Below are 18,885 nucleotides of genomic sequence, written 5' to 3'. Positions count from 1 at the left end.
ACGACACACACACACACACACACACACACACACACACACACATATATATATATATATATATATATATATATTGCATATCCTGCTTTGCTTGCTCCCACTTCACCCTGTTCAGCAGGGGTCACATTACCAGGCGAAGTGGGTGATTAAGTCACCCAAAAATTATAAACTCCGCTTTCTTCTCTTAGGAAAGTGAAAACAACTTTGTCCTATGATTTTTGGGAGGTACGTTCACTGACCATACTTTTTGAGATGCCCCTTTGCCTAAGCCAGATTAATTCTAGTATTGTATTATAGCAAAATGTATTTATCAAGCTATGAGTAGCTAGGCCTAGTTTTGATATCAATTACGCTATGAAACAAACAACTCTTGCACATTCACAGGAATGTGTTTTGATAACTAATTGACCATTAACCCTTTCCCAAATAAGTTAGCAGCTATCATGGCCCAATTTCTGCACATTATCTCTTGATGATAAAAACATACAAACTTGTGTTTCGAAACTTTAACAATAATATGTAAATAGCAATTTGTGTTTTAAGATAAGAATTATTGATATTGATATTTTAACTGCCTTTTATATACTATTTTGTCATAAAATTAGTTTAAAACTGTAAGTGTACCAGTGTTAGTAACAATGAAATAATGGTGGACATTGCAATGTCTGGGAAGTACCAGTTTATTAGATTGTCTTTTTTCATAAACCATTGGGCAAATATATTCAGAAAAATATGCAATGGATATAAAGCAAAGCCTAGGTATTATGTTATTGAAGATATAGCTTTAAAATCAATTATTTAGGTCAGACAATGCTGTGTTGTGGAATTCATGAGAAGCATTGTAAGGTCAAAGTTGTTTTATGGCTTGTCTCATATTTGTGAAAATACGGAAAAAAGCAACAAAGCAGATACTGTTTAACCAATGCCTAAAATTACTACAAGTACGTAGACATATAAATAAACCATAAGTTTGCAATCCTATCAGTGGACTGTTGTAATGAAGCTATATAAAGTATGGGATTACATTATGAAAACCCCTCCTTCTAAAAATAGATGCAATCACATCTGTGTTTATTTGGTTGGAAACAAGGGTTTAGTTAATATACCAACTATAATGGAGCCATGTATGTAATTTTATTCATATTTGTGTGTTATGTATGAATAGTTACATGTTTTATCTGCAACAAAAAGAAATTGAGATGAACAGTATGATCTGAAGACACGTGTGCATTTGCCCTCATGTACATAGTACAGAAGTTGTTTCAAGTGGGTTTAGAAATCTTTGAAAGTGCTATTATTGTGAACTTGTAGAAGGTATAAAAAAAACTTAAAAGATTGATTTAGGGCAGTTGATTAAGCATTTTTATTAACTTGCAATTACAGTAATGTAATCTGGTTACTCAGCTAAAATTTGTTACATTGTACCTTCTCTTACTGTCTTTTATAGTCATATGGCCAAAATAACTCAGAAAATTTTCACCTGAAAATAAAGTAATGCTTTAATCTAATGTTAAATGCAAATATGAATACTGGGAAATAGAGGACATAATTCAAATAAGAGAAAACATATAATTGTATATATATATAACTTTGCATCCACTTCTCCCTCTTGAACTCTCACTTCTCTCCACTGTCCAAAAGGAGAAGCCACTTTTCCCTAAAATTCAAGTCTAGCTTGACCCCTGGTTCAGCTCTCATTTCTCCTTGTTCTGTCCAAAAGGAGAAGTCACTTCTTCCCAAAATTCAAGTCTAGCTTGACCCCTGCAGTTATATACACGTATCAGTCAACCTATTTTAAAATGGTTTCACTCTAGTTATTTTGTATGTATGAAAAAGGGACACATACTGGGTGCATTTGTAATAAGCACAATGAAGAGAAAATTGGAATATATCTATGCTACTATTACTATCATGTACTGTGACTGAAATTTCTTTATATGTGGTACAGTATTAGAGGAACAATGCACTGCCCATCACAGACAGCTGATATAACTGCTCAGATGAGCTTCAGAAATGAAATCAGATCCAAAGGGCGCTTGGCAGTTATTTAAATAAGGAAAATAAATTTTGACAGAGTAAACAGTACTAACTTCTGAAAATGTAATAAATGAATTATAAAGTATAAAAAGCTGAAAAATGTTGTCAGTTACTTTTTTTCCAATTTACCTTTGTAGTCCAGAAATGAAACTAAGCAAGTGGAGATTGCAGTCTTTTGAGTGTACACATGAAGTAAGACCAAGCTAGATCATACCTATTAATTATAAACAGAAGTAAAGGGAACTAAAAGTTATTTTACCGGCAGTTAAGATATACAAGGTCTTTTTAAATAACCAGGATTCCAGTGGAGAGAAAAATCAGAAAATTATTTTTCTTTAAAAATCAAACTAAAAATACAAAGCTGTAGAGCAGAACTAATGCTATTCTTGGGAGGTATATAGTAAAAGTGCACCTAACTCATTGCTCAAAAATTGGATAGTCTAATACCTGGGACCATGCTAAAATTTTATTAGGCATCTCCTTTATTCAAAGTGAGGTTTGTTTGGAAAAACATTGCTGAATATATTTTATTCATAGTTGGTAGTTGCTGATTTTTTGTGTCTATGGAGCAGGGCTTTTTTTTTTCTATAATTGTGATCCATCCACTGTGCTGTGACGTGAACTAGTTAGATATTGATTTTACCGATTGTAATAATGCAAAAGACATGTAGCTGTCCAGTCTCATTTCTCGTTTCAACTTTTTTTTGAGCAACATGTGGAGATCTTTGCATCATTCAGACAGTGACACTACTCTAAGTCACCTTAATACTCTTGTGAAGAAATATACAGACATTACATTGATCTGAAAGCCAAGCTGAAAATATACATACAGTTAGAGATCACTAAAGCAGATGTGTATGCCACATTTATTCAGAATTGCACATGTGAATATACAGGAATTGTGAAATTGTTGGAAATGATATTGTTACTTGTGAGCCCCTCTTCAGCATAATGTGAATGAGGTGGTTGAGTCTCAAGAACAATATCACAAGTATTGATGAGAAACTGATACACTGACTTGAGATGCTTATGAACATCAACACTGCTGATGCAGTCAGTCACAAAAGATGGACATTTAGAGAACAGGTGGATGTACGTTGAACTCAGGACCTTTAGGTGAACAGTGCTTTTAATGAAATGGAATTAAGATTTTAGAAACTAAAGGCAAACACAAATGTTGTAAACACAGTAAAGTATAAACTATTGTTTTACTGAGTCCTGGTTTAAATTCAGACATGGTGAAAAGATTGCTTTTTGAATGAAATCAAATCAAGTTAAAAAAAATTTAAATTTTATTCACCCTAGACAGTGGGATCCAGGACCATACCTGTTTTTAAAGGAGAACATGCCAACATAATGGGGTGCTTCATTGTTTATATATTTTTGAAAACAACCTTTAATGTATACTTCTATATTTGGTTATCTAAGCTTTAGTGTATTCATTTATATAAAGTGCACCTGCTTTAGTGTACACCTCTATAAAAGACATCCATTTTAGTTACACCTATATAGCAATTAGCATGTGCTGATGTAACAAAGCACATAAACGCATAAAAACCCATTTTCTTAACAAGTTAATTACATCCATCACAGATGGTCATACCTTAGCCTGACAAGTAATGGGAGTTATCCTGACAAAATACAAGCTTATGGTGCTGGTTATGTAGAAGGAACCCTCACACGTGAGGAGATCACTCAACACTGGATGAACACCAGGGATGGATATTGCCCAGAGCCTTACAGTCCCTACTGCCAGAGACTTCATGCCTTTCTTCAAGAAAACCTGGACTGGATGAACAAAATGATAAAGGCCAATGCAGGAACTGATCCATATTGGCACATGGTACTCATAACTGTATTGATTATTTAAAAAAATTTAAATCACAACCTTTATCAGAGTAGAATTTTTATAAAAAAAACTTAGATAACCAATTTAAATGATAATTTTGATATTGATAGGAACATATTTATACAAAATATTACTGCTACCAGTGTGTAGATTACAAAATATTAAATAACAAATATATTAAATATTCTAAACATGGATAGGTTGACCTAGCAGTGATGCTAAATATTATGACTTAAGGCATACAAACATAAAGATGTCTGTTTGTTATTAGAGCAGACAATGAAAACTCAATTTTCAACATTTGTGCCTGATTTGCACCTAAAGTGAAACCTAGCATGGTTTGTTGTATTTGAATTACATGAAGTAGTATTTTAGTGAAAATCGCCTTATTAAAGTACCATGAATAAAATCATGACAAGTGTAAGTTATGGTAAAATGTGATTAGTAGGTATTATTGGGATAAAACATATAATACTGTTTAAAGAAAGTTAGAACATATTTTGCAGATTTTTTTAATTTGGTCTCAGTGGTACCATATGCTGTGCTTACATGATATGACAATTTAGAAATAAGCAATAGCATCTCTACTTCAGTACTAATTGCTGACATAAATAATTACTTTAAATCAATAATAAGATTTAATATTCATATATTATTTTGTTTATACCATTGGCAAAGAAACATCATCAATCCATTATTTGCTTTAATGACTTAATTACTCTGTCTTGGTACACTAATAATAACTTAGGTAGGTTACAGATCAGATCTTTAAAAAATACATGTTACATTTTATAGTTACCTTTCATTTACACTTGCATATCTCGTACTAGGTTGAGCTGTTATTGTACCAGGTCAGTGGGATCACAGATGGATATTTCAATGTCAGCTTTGGAAAGAGCGGAATCAATCTGGACCCTTTTGGGTTATTGTGAGTCAGAAGCATGAGTTGATCTTTTTCTGTCTCTCCCTTTTCATTTTGCAAATTCTTTTCTTCTGCTTCTCTCTTTTTTAATTTCTTTCTTTTCATTTATTGCAAGTATCTGATAAAATCTTAGTTTTCTGGTATCATATCATAAACATCAAATTACTGCTGGTAGATGACTGCAGAAAAGGCATTGCTTTAACTTTCTTACACGCTCATGGAAAAATCTTTAAACAGCCATGTATGTGATTTTTGAGATAATCAGTTTAAAAAAGAACTGATATTTTTTAAATGACAGGAATATCAACCTATAACATTCATTTTAAAACAGAATATAGGATAAATTAATAGAAACAAAGGGCAAAATGTTTTATAGACAACTGTTGTTAAAATTCTGTTGTTATTGTAGGGTTTAACGCTATTTGTCAGCACACATATTAATGGTGGAGGAAGAACCCGGGAAAACCTCTGGAAAGAACCACTGACCCACGAGAAGCTGCTGGCAAGCTTTCTCACATACCAACATTGGCTGAATCCTAGACTCGAACCCATGCAGACAGAGGTGAGATGGCAGTGATCCGTAACGGAGAGCGCTTTAGACCACTTGGCCACTCGGGGCCCTGTTAAAATTCTGTCACATAAGTATTAAAATAGGAGCAATATGTTAAAGAGATAATTATCATAACAAAAATCAAATATAAAAATAAGGTATATACCACTTAAAAAAGATTTTGCAGATGTTGTTCCAATTTTGTTTCTGTCAGATATATAAAAAATTACATATACTTTAGAAGATGTAAAATAAATTAGATTTCATGTCCAAATTTGTGTGTTACTGATACTTTCCCCAGTTAAAGCTTTCTAGATGAGTAATAAAGGTTAAATAACAAAATCATAGTGTCCAGGCAGTTTTTAGAAAAAAAGCTTCTCTGTATTGTGTATGAAACTAGCCAGTCTTTATTCAATTGAAATTTGCCTCAGAATGTGATTAGTTCCTGTTAAGTAGAAAAGTAGAAAGAGGCTTTTTAAAAATAGTATCAAGTTGAATGTCTTTCACAGACACTTATTTTGAAATATTACCAGCTTTGATTATAATAAAAGGGTAGACTTGGGACTTTTAAAAACTGTATAATTTTTTTAAATGCATACTCTGCAATGATGACAGTGATCTATAAAGTGTAGCCTAATTGAATAATAATAATAATAATAATAATAATAATAATAATAATAATAATAATAATGCATTATTTATAGAAAGCTACTCAATTAGTACAAAACTTCTCTCTCTTTAGGCCTTCCGAAAACTGACTTACGTTCAATATATAGATTATTTAACAAGTTGAAATAGAATACTTATTTCTTATTTAACATGTAGCTGACACATTTGTTTTTTTTAAAGCATCAAGAGAATTTTATTTTTTTAAATCAAAGGTCAAGCTGTTCCAGACGTGAACCCCTGAAAATCTAAAGCTCTTCTCAAATTGCTGTATTTTAGGTTTTGGTAAAGAGATTTCCAGTTTCTGCAGAGCATAAAAACAGCTTGATTGTATCTGTGTAAATATGTTGTGTAGATATTGTGATGCAGCGTATCTTGCTAAACATGTCATGTAGATATTGTAGTGCAGTGTTTCTTACTAGACATGCCTTGTAGATATTGTGGTACAGTGTATCTGGCTAAACATATCACATAGATACTGTGATGCAGTGTATCTGGCTATACATGTCGTGTAGATATTGTGCATTGTATCTGGCTAAAATATGTCTTCTGCATACTGTGATGCAGTGTATCTGGATATACCTGTCATGTAGATATGGTGCAATGTATCTGGCTATACATGTCATGTAGATATTGTGCAGTGTATCTGGCTAAAATATGTCTTCTGCATATTGTGATGCATTGTATCTGGCTATACTCGTCATGTAGATATTGTGTAGTGTATCTGGCTATGCATGTCATGTAGATATTGTGCAGTGTATCTGGCTAAAACATGTCTTCTACATACTGTGATGCAGTGTATCTGGCTAAATATGTCATGTAGATATTGTTGTGCAGCTTGTCTGGCTAAATATGTCATACAGATATAGTGTATCTTGCTAAACATGTTGATATTGTGGTGCAGTGTATCTGGCTAAACATGTCATGTATATATTGTGGTGCAGTGTATCTGGCTAAATATATCATGTAGATATTGTGGTGCAGTGTATCTGACTCAACATGTCATGTAGATATTAAGGTACAGTTTATCTAGCAAAACATGTTATATAGATATTGTGGTGCAGTGTATCTAGCTAAACATGTCATTTAGAGGTACATTGTATCTGGATCAACATGTCATGCAGAAATTGTGGTGCATTGTCTCTAGCTAAATATGTCATGTAGATATTGTGAAAACAAAGTCATATGGACAGCGTTGTTTTGCATACCAGGGCCCAGCAACATGGAATAATTGCCCACTGAATTTAGACACAAAGACACAGTGATCCCATTCAAGAGTGCTCTTAAAACTAACTTATTTTGACTGCAAGAACAAACTTAAAGACCTAATAATGTTTCCTACCTTAAATATTTTCAGCATGTTTTTTATGTTTTCAAATTTTATGGTGTTTGCTTTTGTAATCATATCATTATATATGTTTTTTATGTTATATGTGTTGTCTAATGTTGTAAAAGCGCTTAGAGCTTCTAAAGATTAGGCGCTATACAAAGTCCTCATTATTATTATTATCATTATTATAGAGACCAGTTTTTATTATTGTGATGCAGTGTATCTGACTATACATATCCTGTAGATGTTATAGTGCAGTTCTGTTTAGAACTTGATATACTTAAACAGCTTTACTGTAGTCAGTTCTTTTTTGTCAGTTTTCATCCAACTTAATGTTGTTAACAGGATTTTAGAAGGTGGATCCAAAGGCTTACATAGAATTACATGTGCTTGTCTTTTTTGTCTTTTAAAAGTTCTGTCATGTTCTTGTTTGGAGCAGTTTCCCCTTTCATTAGGACAATAATCTGGCATTGTTTGAATATATGCAATAAAATATAGGATTCTGTCATCATTAGGAAGTATTTGCTTAATATGTGGTGAGTAGTGCTATCATAGAAGAAAGCAATGTACATATATTAATCTGTACACCTCATTGAAAAAACATTTTCTACATGAATGCCAAGAAGTTTATGATTTAGAATATTTTCAGTACCGGTAGTTGTACTCTTAAGATTTAAATCAAGATGCTTCCTGTCAGTATGCGCCAATTTCTGAGCTATAGTTATTAACTGTTAAATGCTGTAAGTCTCATTTTGATTATAAGCATTTTGTTTTTCTTACACCATAGATGGTTCATAGATACAATATTAATAAACAAATACATTTTTATATTAATATTTGGTAATTAAAATTTGTTCTTTATACAGTATGCTCCAGATAGATGGCGATCTCAAAGATTTGGAACCAGCACTTGGACGTGAAGATGATAAGAAATCTGATGTTTTTGGCTCCGGCTCTTGCTCAGTCCTGATTAAACTTTTGTCCGGGTTTACAGATCTGTATGTGGCTCATAATACATGGGGTAGTTATAAAACCATGCTGAGGGTCCTAAAGAAATATGACCTAGCATTCCATGCAACCCAAAAGAGGAAAGGTATATATATCTAGATTTAAATTTAGGATCAGAATATGATATATACATTATTGTATACATTTAATCCGGACTGTCATCCATCCTTATTTACAAAGAAAAATATTATCATACTTTAAGATGTCCAGTTAAAATGCCTGGAATAAACTGACGCAACACTTTGTCAGTTTTATTTATTTGTAATCATTTATTATTCTTTTAAAAAACCTATGTATTAAAATTGATAACATGTACAAATATCATATTCTTTAACTACAGTATAGTTGTCTTTTGTTTCTGTCGCATTTCACAAAATTTTCTGATGCTTGGTTTTGGATCGTATTCCTCCACATAGGTCCCTCTTCTTTGACTTGCATCATTTGTGTTAAGGTCTCATGTTTTATTCTGGACATTCCTTTAGTCTTAATTTTGTTCTGCACACTGAAGCCTCTCTTGTGTGCCATGGATGTCACTGGTGACACCAACACAATCACAGCTAGGACTGCAGAGTCTGGAAATCTCTATACTCTTGAAGTAGAGTTGTACAGGCTTCTGTCAGTGTGCAGTTCAATGAATTTATGACTACCTAGCAAGTAGGTGGTCTCAAGATGTCTCATGCCAGTAGAAAATGTGGAACTTTACAGATTAGAAGAACCAGTATTTGCTATTGAATTTAATTTTCCACATTTTTTACACCACTGGCATTACACTTGGCTACTGTCCCATCCAAACTATCAGTTCTAGCAACTTTAGCTGAGTTCTGAATCTCATTAAAATCTTCATCAGTTTTCCATTTAACCCCAAAATACTTATCAAAATTTGCACACAGCATTTTGTCCAAGTCTCGACGTGCCTTGATTTTGATGTCACATGCAATATTTATATGGCTACAATCAGAAACGAACACAAAACAAGGATCACCCTGGGCTTCACCAATGTCGCAAATTGCGATTTTATTTCCTAATTAGCGACAAAATATTCCATCTGGAGATATTTTTGGTGGCAACACTTTTTGGCTGATAAAAACTATATAGTCTTGGCTTTGGAGTGATGAAATTCAAAGGCACCATTACATGTCCCCGCAAACTTGGATATAAAAATGCATTGGAATCTATTGTTACATAAACAAATCCTTGTTTCATATTGACAAACCACCTCAACAGAGCATTGTTATATCATAATCCGCTTACGCTAGTGTTTGGCTTTGGTACTGTATGCTGTAATATAACCAAAATAGCCATGCAACTGACTAGCTACAATCGACCACATCTGAATGCAAGAACAGGAAATGACTAGAGTTGACCAGAGGGCAGCAATTTAAAAAAAAAATGTAACAGAAAAAATAGTTTTCCTGCAACTTCAAAGAAAACTGATTACTTTTGAAGCACCGATATATACCAAGCAAATAAAAAAAATCTGTTTCAGTGTTCAACAATTATTTGATTTTGCTGCAGCAATAACAAATGGATATATGTTTGGTCCTTCATAGAGAGCCTTTAGCGGCACCTTCAATAACACATGCACCTTCATCAATGCAAGCCAACGACCTTTGATCAAAGGAAGTCAGCATCAAACTTAAATAAAATTATTGTTTCATTTTTCATAGTGATTAGAACATATTTAGTGTGCCATGAAACTTTCCTGTTTGCAACAAAAAGGTGCGTATGGAGGACTCCTGCGTGGGTGATTTTCCGCGTCCCAGATAAAAAAATTGCATCCAAATATGCGTAATTAAGTGTTTCCGAGATCTCTGGTTGACACAATGCATAACAATTCCATGGAGATGGGTTTTAATTCAATTTTTGCAAAATTCTTTTAATTTTCAAAAGTGGTAGATTTCAGCTCTGAAATGATATGTGCAGTAGACAACCATTAGAACTATATTTTTGGCCTGCAGGCAGTAGAATCACATGTATAACCCTTTGTCTATTCATCATCCAGTATTAAGTTTCTCAAACATCTGAATATTATTAAAGGATGATTAGAATGTCAAAAGAGTTCAAAACAAATAATCCATTGTTTATATATAATCTTATTGATACTAAGAATAACATATGGCACACTTAACTTACTTTAGGAACTCTCCACTCTCACTGTTAGGTTGTTTAATGGGGAAGTAGCCACATGTTTTTGGTATATGCAATAAAACCTAATTCTTAGGGCCCCACAGTGAGATGTCTGAGCCCCTAAGTTGTCATCTTTTCTGTCCATCAGTCCGTCCATATTCACACTGCATGTAACCAGAATAGCTCTGCACCTTGTTCACTGCAGTTTAGTAGGTGAATTGTCAATTATATTTTGATGTGTATTTAAAAGGTTTGGAGTTCTTAATTTTTTTAAAATTACTATTAGATCTCCACTACATCAAATCTTTGTAACTAGTGAAATTCAGGAACATATTCCGAAGCAGTTTGGTGTGTACATTGTCTCACAGAGCTAGATGTACCATTTATATGTTTCATCTCATTAAATCCATTTTTGATAGTCTTATGGACTGCTGACAGTTAACTGTATATCTGTATATGGAACATTGTTTGTAACCAGTATAGCTCTCAGTCCATATACATAATTGGATGTCATTAAGTAGGTGAACATGTAGATGTGCCTTTTAAAGGTTCATCTTTTTAGATCCAGTTTTGATGGAGTTTTGACTCTTTTGGCATCAGTATTAAATCTCCTGCAATGGATTCTTGTAAATGCATAGTTCAGGTGCCATCCAACATATTCTGGTGCAGTTTGGTACGTACAGTTAGTCTTGAGACCTAGCTGTGCCTGTTTGGGGTTCATCAGCTCCATTTCGGATTGAAATATGGTCTTTGGCACTTAACACATTAACCCCAGGTGACAAGTTTAAGTGGTAGCTTAGTAGCCTACTGCCAAGCTCTGTAGCGTCAAAGTCATGTATGATACACTAAAGTGGATGGTATTGTAGAAAGGAAGACAGATGTAGCTCTACAATGATACCAAATAATCTGGAATTTCTAGTTGCACTACAAAATACAGAGGGAAAAACCTTATGTTTTGGACCCATTTTTTGGCTACCCAATATTTGCCCATGGCCAGAATCCAATTTTGTGTCCAGATTTTAGACTTTATGGTCCCAGATCTAAGGCAGACTGGTATGAACTGCAAACAGACAGATGAACCATTGCAAAAAGTAGGATATGATGGACATTTGGAATAAAGAGTGGTTTCGATACAAAAATAATGGGTCTGTTAAGCCAAAAACAAATATAAACATATAAAGAACTCCAACTTTTACCCATCTGCTTATGTGTGAGCCAAGTAGCCAAAATAAAACAATGTTTCAAACACAATTAGGCATTATGTTATTGGAAGATCACCTGGAAGTTGGTGTTTGCGGATGTATTCAGAAATAGCTTTCAAAATGTGTTTCCTACTCAAATTTCAGACGAAAACAACAAAAACCTCCAGGGGTTAATGTGTTAACTGCTGCATTTCTTCACATAGGATGTTACTCGTAATTGGCATAGCTCAAGAACCATTGAACATACACTGGTGCGATTTTGAATAAGCATTTTCTCATAGAATTACATGTGCTTTATATGTAATTATTTTCATTTAGAATATTTATGACACCCTGATTGTTCATTTTTGGTTTGTGCAAGACAACTCTGTTAGTTTTTGCTTGTTTTGTTTCAACTAGATTTTGTGTGACTTCAGATTGAAGAGAAACTTTTTCCAGTTGAATTTCTGGCATTCTGTGGCATCACTTATTGGAGTTATGGCCCTTGATTGCCAAGCCTCATGACTGCTAAAACTGCCTTGTGTTTAAATTAAATTTAGGATGCATCTTTATATTGATGAGACCTTAAGTTAGTTATATTTAATGTATTCTATATTATCAATTTAGAAGAGCTATGTCCCCTGATACTCTATCCTCTTAATTTTTGTTTTTTGCAGCATAACTTTAATCAGGATTATTACATTTCCGTAGAAAATTAATACGTACTTTTGATATTAATGAGACCTTGAATGAGATGGATGTTCAGCATTCCCAGCAATCATTTAGAAGAGTTATGTTCCCAGAATGCCTTCACCAGAATTTATTTTTTCAACAGAAATTCATTAGGATAAAGCTTTTCAAGGAAATGGTGGAGAGCATGGCCCTTTGTGATATGCCCATAACTACTAGCTGTTATGTAATATAAAGCTGTAGAGGCAGTTTAATTGTTCTGATAATTTATGAGGGAAATCTGTTAGTATTTTCCTTTATTTTGTACATTTTTAAAAGTGATCTATGGTACATTTTGCGATGTAATAAGTATTCAGATTATTTAATATTGTAATTTATTGTTAGATTACAGTGAAGTTTTACTTGCTTTGTTTTGCAGTTTTAGTACCAGGAAGGGTGATCACATTTTCGTCTTATCCAGGCAGTTTATACTCTGGAGATGATTACTATCTAATTTCCTCAGGACTGGTATGAGAGATTTTATGAAAACTTAACATCAGAAAAATTATTAAATAGAAATTGCTTCAATTAGTTCTTAGCTAATTGTGTTATCCTCTTTAAATAAGGTTATTATTATTATTATTATTATTATTATTATTATTATTATTTTTGTCATGAATAGTGCTGTGGATTTAAATTTTCCTAACATCTTGAAAATCACAACACCAGACCTTGGGTAGCTGGGTTTACCTGGTTTTAACTTATTCTTTGCAAATTATGAACATATAGTTAGATATTCACTCCTTTCATTGTCCTAATTCCCACTTCCCTCAAGCAGCAACCAAAACTTGTACAAAATCCCTCCTCTCTTTTGGAATACTTTAGTTAGAATTCAACAGTTTACTAAAGTAGAAGGCCTTTATCTGAACTCTGATTAGTATAATGCCATTTGTGTGGACAGTAATTCTCAGTTGCTTTCTTATATGTACTCACTGATTAATTAAAACTGATTATCAAGTCAACTAATTATGAGTTTCTTACTTACCTTCTTTGGGTATATATAACATGTATCAGGTCTGTACTGCAATGTTTTTAAATTGAAAGCTGTTTGGATTGGAAATACAAAAAATTCTAATGAAAAAATGTCCAGAAATTGATATTAACTGGTCAGTGTCTAATTTAAGATTGCTGGGAAAAGATTTCTCTTTGAATTTGAATGATATGTTAGAACTTAATTAGTCATTGAAGTTGAAGGAAGTAAAGGTATTGCTCAGCTGGTGGAGCAGAAGAATTTTATCCCTTCTTAGGAGAATTACTTTGATAAAATCTTTGATTTTGCCAAACTTTGTTCATCTTTTTGCTGCTGTACCAATTCTTCCACCCCATATAGAAAATGAACTGAATACATTATTTTTCAAGTTCATTAGGGGTGACAAAATCAAGAGGGTAACTGTAAAGCTTCCTTTAAGGAAAGTGGGTTAAATATGATCACTTGCACTCATTTGTATGTTATATAAAACTTTCCTGGATTAGGTGCTTTTTACTTAATGAAGATGGTTTATGGCAAAAACTGTTTTTTGAACAAATATTTTGAAAATTTGGACATATACTTGTATGAAAGTTAGGAAAAACTAATTGAAAGAAACCTGTAAAACAGTTTAAAATAATTTTGGCATGATGTATTTTAGGCAAAAAATATATTTGTTTCCAGTCATCCCTGTTTTTTTTATGCTGACCCTAGCACTTTTTTTCCCCAGGGTTTAATTTTTTATCTTCAAAAAAATAAAGTTCCTAAAATCGATTTGTGCATCTAATTGAGTCTGTTTTGTCCAGTACTTGAAGCATTTAGTACATGATATATACTAATCATTATAATATATAAAATGTTTTTAAAAACAAAACAAAAAAAAATAACTACTTACCCTAATTTGTAAACCAGTACAGTAAGATGCACACATATTGGTGGGGGTGGGGGGCTTGTGCTTTATCACAGTGGGAAAAAGAATCATTGAATATTCAGGAATACTTGTCTCAAGATATTCTTAATTTAGTAACTATAAACATTTTTAAATCATACTCAGGGTGGAGAACAAATGGCGTTGTACTTACCAAACACCTTTTTGATGCACAAAAAACAAACAACATAAACAATAATTTTGTACAGTACTTTACTCTTATGTCAAAGATGTCAGTGAAGTGGAAAAAGAAAATTAAAAGTTTTTTGAAAGCGGAAACAGCTCTCATGTAATACTTGACCAAACTTTGCCCCTTAGGGTAAGAGCAAAGAATAAATTTATTTATAAAGATCTAATAAGAACCAAGATACAATGGTAAACATGAAACTTGTTGTAGGCAGCTAGGGTGTGCAATTGGTGGAAACGAATGGACCAAGTCTTTTGTTTTGGCTAAACTTGTATATAAAAAAATGTAATTAGCTTTAATTTTAGATTTCTACGTAGAAATATTACCACAAACCAGTTTTTGAAAAAGATTAAATGATAACGATAAATGCACCTTCTATGATGAGGGAATAGAATAAATTGAGCATTTATTCTATGACTATTCAGTTATTTAACATTTTGGGAAATTATTTGTGGAATGGCTTCAAACTTTTGATCCAGATTTTAAAATTACATGAAAAGATGTCTTTATAGGAAATAGCAACTTTGACGGTCTTATCAAATTCCTAATTTTGCTTGCAAAATATGTTATATACAGATCACATTTTGCGTCAAAAATCCCAAATCTCGTCTATTATGAAAATTGTGCTATATTCTCAAATCCAGGTTTGGAAAATATTTATTGGAGATTGGCCAGGATAAGACTTTTTTTCCAAAATGTATTTCTCTGATCTAGATTTTGAGATATTTTGAATGATATGAGCTTTTGAATAATGAAAGAAAATACATGGATAACTATAGCTGAAATAAACATATAAAAGCTTTTTTTAATGTAGAACTGTCTGATAACCTTTGTGATCCAGTGAGTCATTTTATTTTGAAGACTTATCAGTTTGGTAAATACATTAACAATTTTACTACATCAGATTGCTTATTGACAGAATTTATTGTCAGAATGTCATGCTAGTTGGAAAGCAGTCCTCATTGGAGGCCATTTTACATTGTAAAACACCTTTCTGAATTTAAAATCTTATAATAGAGGTGAATTTGTCACACCTGTTTCTGTTTATGCAAAAAATCAATTTGTCAAAAATTGCTGATGGGACATGAAAAATATCACTTATCACTTAGCATTGTGCCATCCATTGAAAACATAAGCTGTTGTGAGAATCATATATTAATTATTAATGTCTTGTTTTAAGCAAAATTTACATGACCATGGATAGATACCTAACTATTGACCACAGGTAGATACCTACTTGGTAACAAAAGGTGGACACCTGTCGACCACAAGTAGGTACCTAACTGTTGACCATAAGTAGATACCAAAACTATGATAGATGTTTGAACAAGTATGTTGCCCAATATTGCTGTTCCGGTCCTGGGATTGTCAAAGCTACTTCTGTTCATGTTTTTGTTGGTTTTAATTGCACTTTTAAAACATTATTGGCTATATCATGCTGAGGAAATGGGAGCAAATTGCCTTTTCCCAAGACACAGTGAAGCTGACATCTGAGTGGGTATTGAGTCAGGAGTCTTTGAATTAAAAGTTATTGCTTTACCAACTGAACCAAGTTTACACATTACATTTAATTAAAAGGACTTAGCGGTCAAGTATGTCACAAATGAATAGGTAATACAGAAATATGGAACAACAGTTTCAAACTGTATATATTTATGGTAATATCATTTATCATCAGGAGCATTCCTGAGTTTCATAACTTTGATCAAGTACTGACAGTTACAATATAGTACTCCCCATTATAATGCTGTCCATGGTGAGACCACCTTGTTATGAAGTGCATAATACATCTGTGTGTGTGCATGTGTGATTTGGATTTTTAATGTAGCTTTAACAATTTTTCAGTCATATCGCTACGATGTCTGCAGCATGTCAGTTTATAGTGATGTCTAGCACTGGGGCATCATGCCGCAGACATATAACATGATGTCCCACCCAGTTACATTATCCTGACATCAGGCTAACACTAACCTCTTAACTCATTAACTCTTGGATGTTTTTGTTGTTTTCGCCTGAAATGTGACTAGGAAACTCATTTTGGGGGCTATTTCTGAATACATTCTAATACATCGACATCGACTTCCAAGAGATTTCCCATTAACCTAATGCCTAGTTGTGTTAGAAACATTGTTTGTCATTGGCTATTTCATTCGCGCAGGAGCAGAAGGGTAAAAGGTTTTTGGTTTTTTTTTTCTTAATGGACCAATCATATTGGTATTCAGACCACTCTTTATTCCAAATGACCATCTTATTATACTTTTTGCAAAGGTTTGCCTGTCTGTGTGCAGTTCAGACCGGTCTGCCTTAGATCTGAGGCCAAAAATTCTAAAATCCATACACAAAATCGAATTCCAACCACAGGCAAATTTTGGGAGGAAAAAAATTGGGTCCAAAAAATAAGGTTTTTCCCTCTGTATTTTGTAGTGCAGTTAGAACATCTAGATTATTTGGTATCATTGTAGAGCTACATCTGTCTACCGTTTTATAATACTACCCACTTTAGTGTATCTTACATGACCTTGACACTACAGAGCTCGGCAGTAGGCTACTACCTCCTAACGCATAAACACGTCGCCAGGGGTTAATGAGTTAATGCTGAGCACCTAACGAGGCAGCTGTTAGTACCATTTTTATAAATCTTTGATATGACTCGGCCGGGGTTTAAACCCATGACCTCTCGCATCTGAGGTTGATGCTCTAACCACTAGGTCACCAGAGCTGTCTACACATAATGGTATTGTCACTTAATGATTGGAGATCCATGATGTACTTGCCTTATAAAAAAGAGCCATCTTATAATGAAGGATCTTATAGTCAGTGTGATGTATTTTAATTGTATTATTGAACCACAGAAATCTCAATGTCATGCTGTTTATTTTCATTCCTTAAAGATTCTTTGTGTTTTTAGGTCTACTTTTAATTACTGTTGTATTTAGCTCCCAGAACCTGAAATGGAAGTCATTGATAAATTTGTAATGCCCTAATGAATATTGTTCATAGATATTGGTTATTGGTAAATTAATAACATGTTCATTACTTTTTGTATGATTTTAGGCAAGTCTGGAAACAACAATTAGCAATGACAACAGTTATCTGTGGCGATTTGTTCAACCAGCTCATGTTCTTGAGGGGATTCGAACAATGGTTGCCAATAGGTTGGCAAAAACAGGCACTGACTGGGCTGACATTTTCTCCCAATCCAACAGTGGCACGTAAGTATTCTGTAACCTATCAACTTTTAGTAACCTGGTTGTATGGTGGAAAATATGCTTATTCTCTTTAATCCCCGGTAGAATGTTATTGACTTGGGAATCATTGGAACACTGGTCAAGACCACTGTTGCTTTAAAATAAATATTGCTCTGCATTTCATGTCAAGATGGCAACTTAAGTTCTAGATAACAGAATTCATTGAAAACTTGAATATTTATTTCCATTATCCCCAGAAAGAATACAAATTTGATATTAGGGTTAGTAGTTCCAAGTCACTGAATATATAAATTGATTTGATGATTGCATTTTATTTCTGACAATAACTTTATTGATGCAGATTGCATTTGTAAGAAACCTTGTACCTCTGTTCTTCTCAACCAGTCAAAGACCCGTATTGATTTGCGTATCTTTCAGGTCAAGGTAGCTAATACTGAGCCTTGACCTTTCATTCCAGATCAGAATTTAAATTCTATTTAACCGATTTCAGTGAAACTTTGTACCTGTATGATAATTCTTTTACCCTTTTGTTTTGAAAGTCAATTGTTTGATGTTCAAGGTCATTGTCACAAAAAATAGAATTCACACTTACATTGTATTCCTTGACAAAAACAGTTCTTGATAAAGTTTAGGTCAATAAGAAATCCCAAATGAGTGAAGATTGACTCAAGAGTATTGTTGGAACCATTTCAGTATACATCTTTTTCGTGTGTTCAAAAATATAATACAAAAAATGCATTAAAACAACTAATGTTATTTTGCACAGTATCATTTATATATCATCTTGTCATTCAGAAAGGCAAAATATTTTATCATTTAAACTCCAGGGTTTGTACAGTTTTGAATTTTAGAAAAGGGGGTTTTGTTTTTGAAAAGTGGTTGCATTTCTGAAAAGAGTACTTGAATTTCCTCAAAACCTCTTTGAAATTGTATCAGTAATATTAAAATCATATTGCTAAAATGTAATTTTAAATATAAGAAAGTTTTAAATTTTTAAGAAGAGCGTATTATGATAAAACTGAGTTGGTGAATTAGTACATTAAACTAAGTAGGTTTTGAAATGAGTTGTGTCCCTTCACATTGGTGGCTCTGTAATATAATCGACACTGCAAATGGCTGACATAGCTTACAGCTGGCCTACCATGAAGATGTGTATACAGAAGCTAAGAAGAATGTGATCTGTTTTATAGCAGCTTGG

General features: G+C 33.1%; 1 protein-coding gene across 1 annotated transcript in view; it reads left to right on the top strand.

The window, feature by feature from the left end:
* LOC149775666 (putative aminopeptidase PLBD2) overlaps positions 1–18,885 on the top strand; it is a 35,255-nt gene that overhangs the window by 1,651 nt on the left and 14,719 nt on the right. Inside the window, exons 2-6 of the mRNA XM_089944295.1 lie at positions 3,628–3,877; positions 4,714–4,811; positions 8,218–8,444; positions 12,776–12,864; positions 17,533–17,690. Of these exons, the coding sequence (XP_089800421.1) occupies positions 3,628–3,877; positions 4,714–4,811; positions 8,218–8,444; positions 12,776–12,864; positions 17,533–17,690 (822 nt within the window). The remainder of the gene's footprint in view (positions 1–3,627; positions 3,878–4,713; positions 4,812–8,217; positions 8,445–12,775; positions 12,865–17,532; positions 17,691–18,885) is intronic.

This window comes from Sinohyriopsis cumingii, chromosome 19, assembly GCF_028554795.1.
Source record: "Sinohyriopsis cumingii isolate HCF-2022 chromosome 19, ASM2855479v2, whole genome shotgun sequence".
NCBI lineage: Eukaryota > Metazoa > Mollusca > Bivalvia > Unionida > Unionidae > Sinohyriopsis > Sinohyriopsis cumingii.
This window is presented reverse-complemented; position numbering and strand designations above follow the sequence as displayed.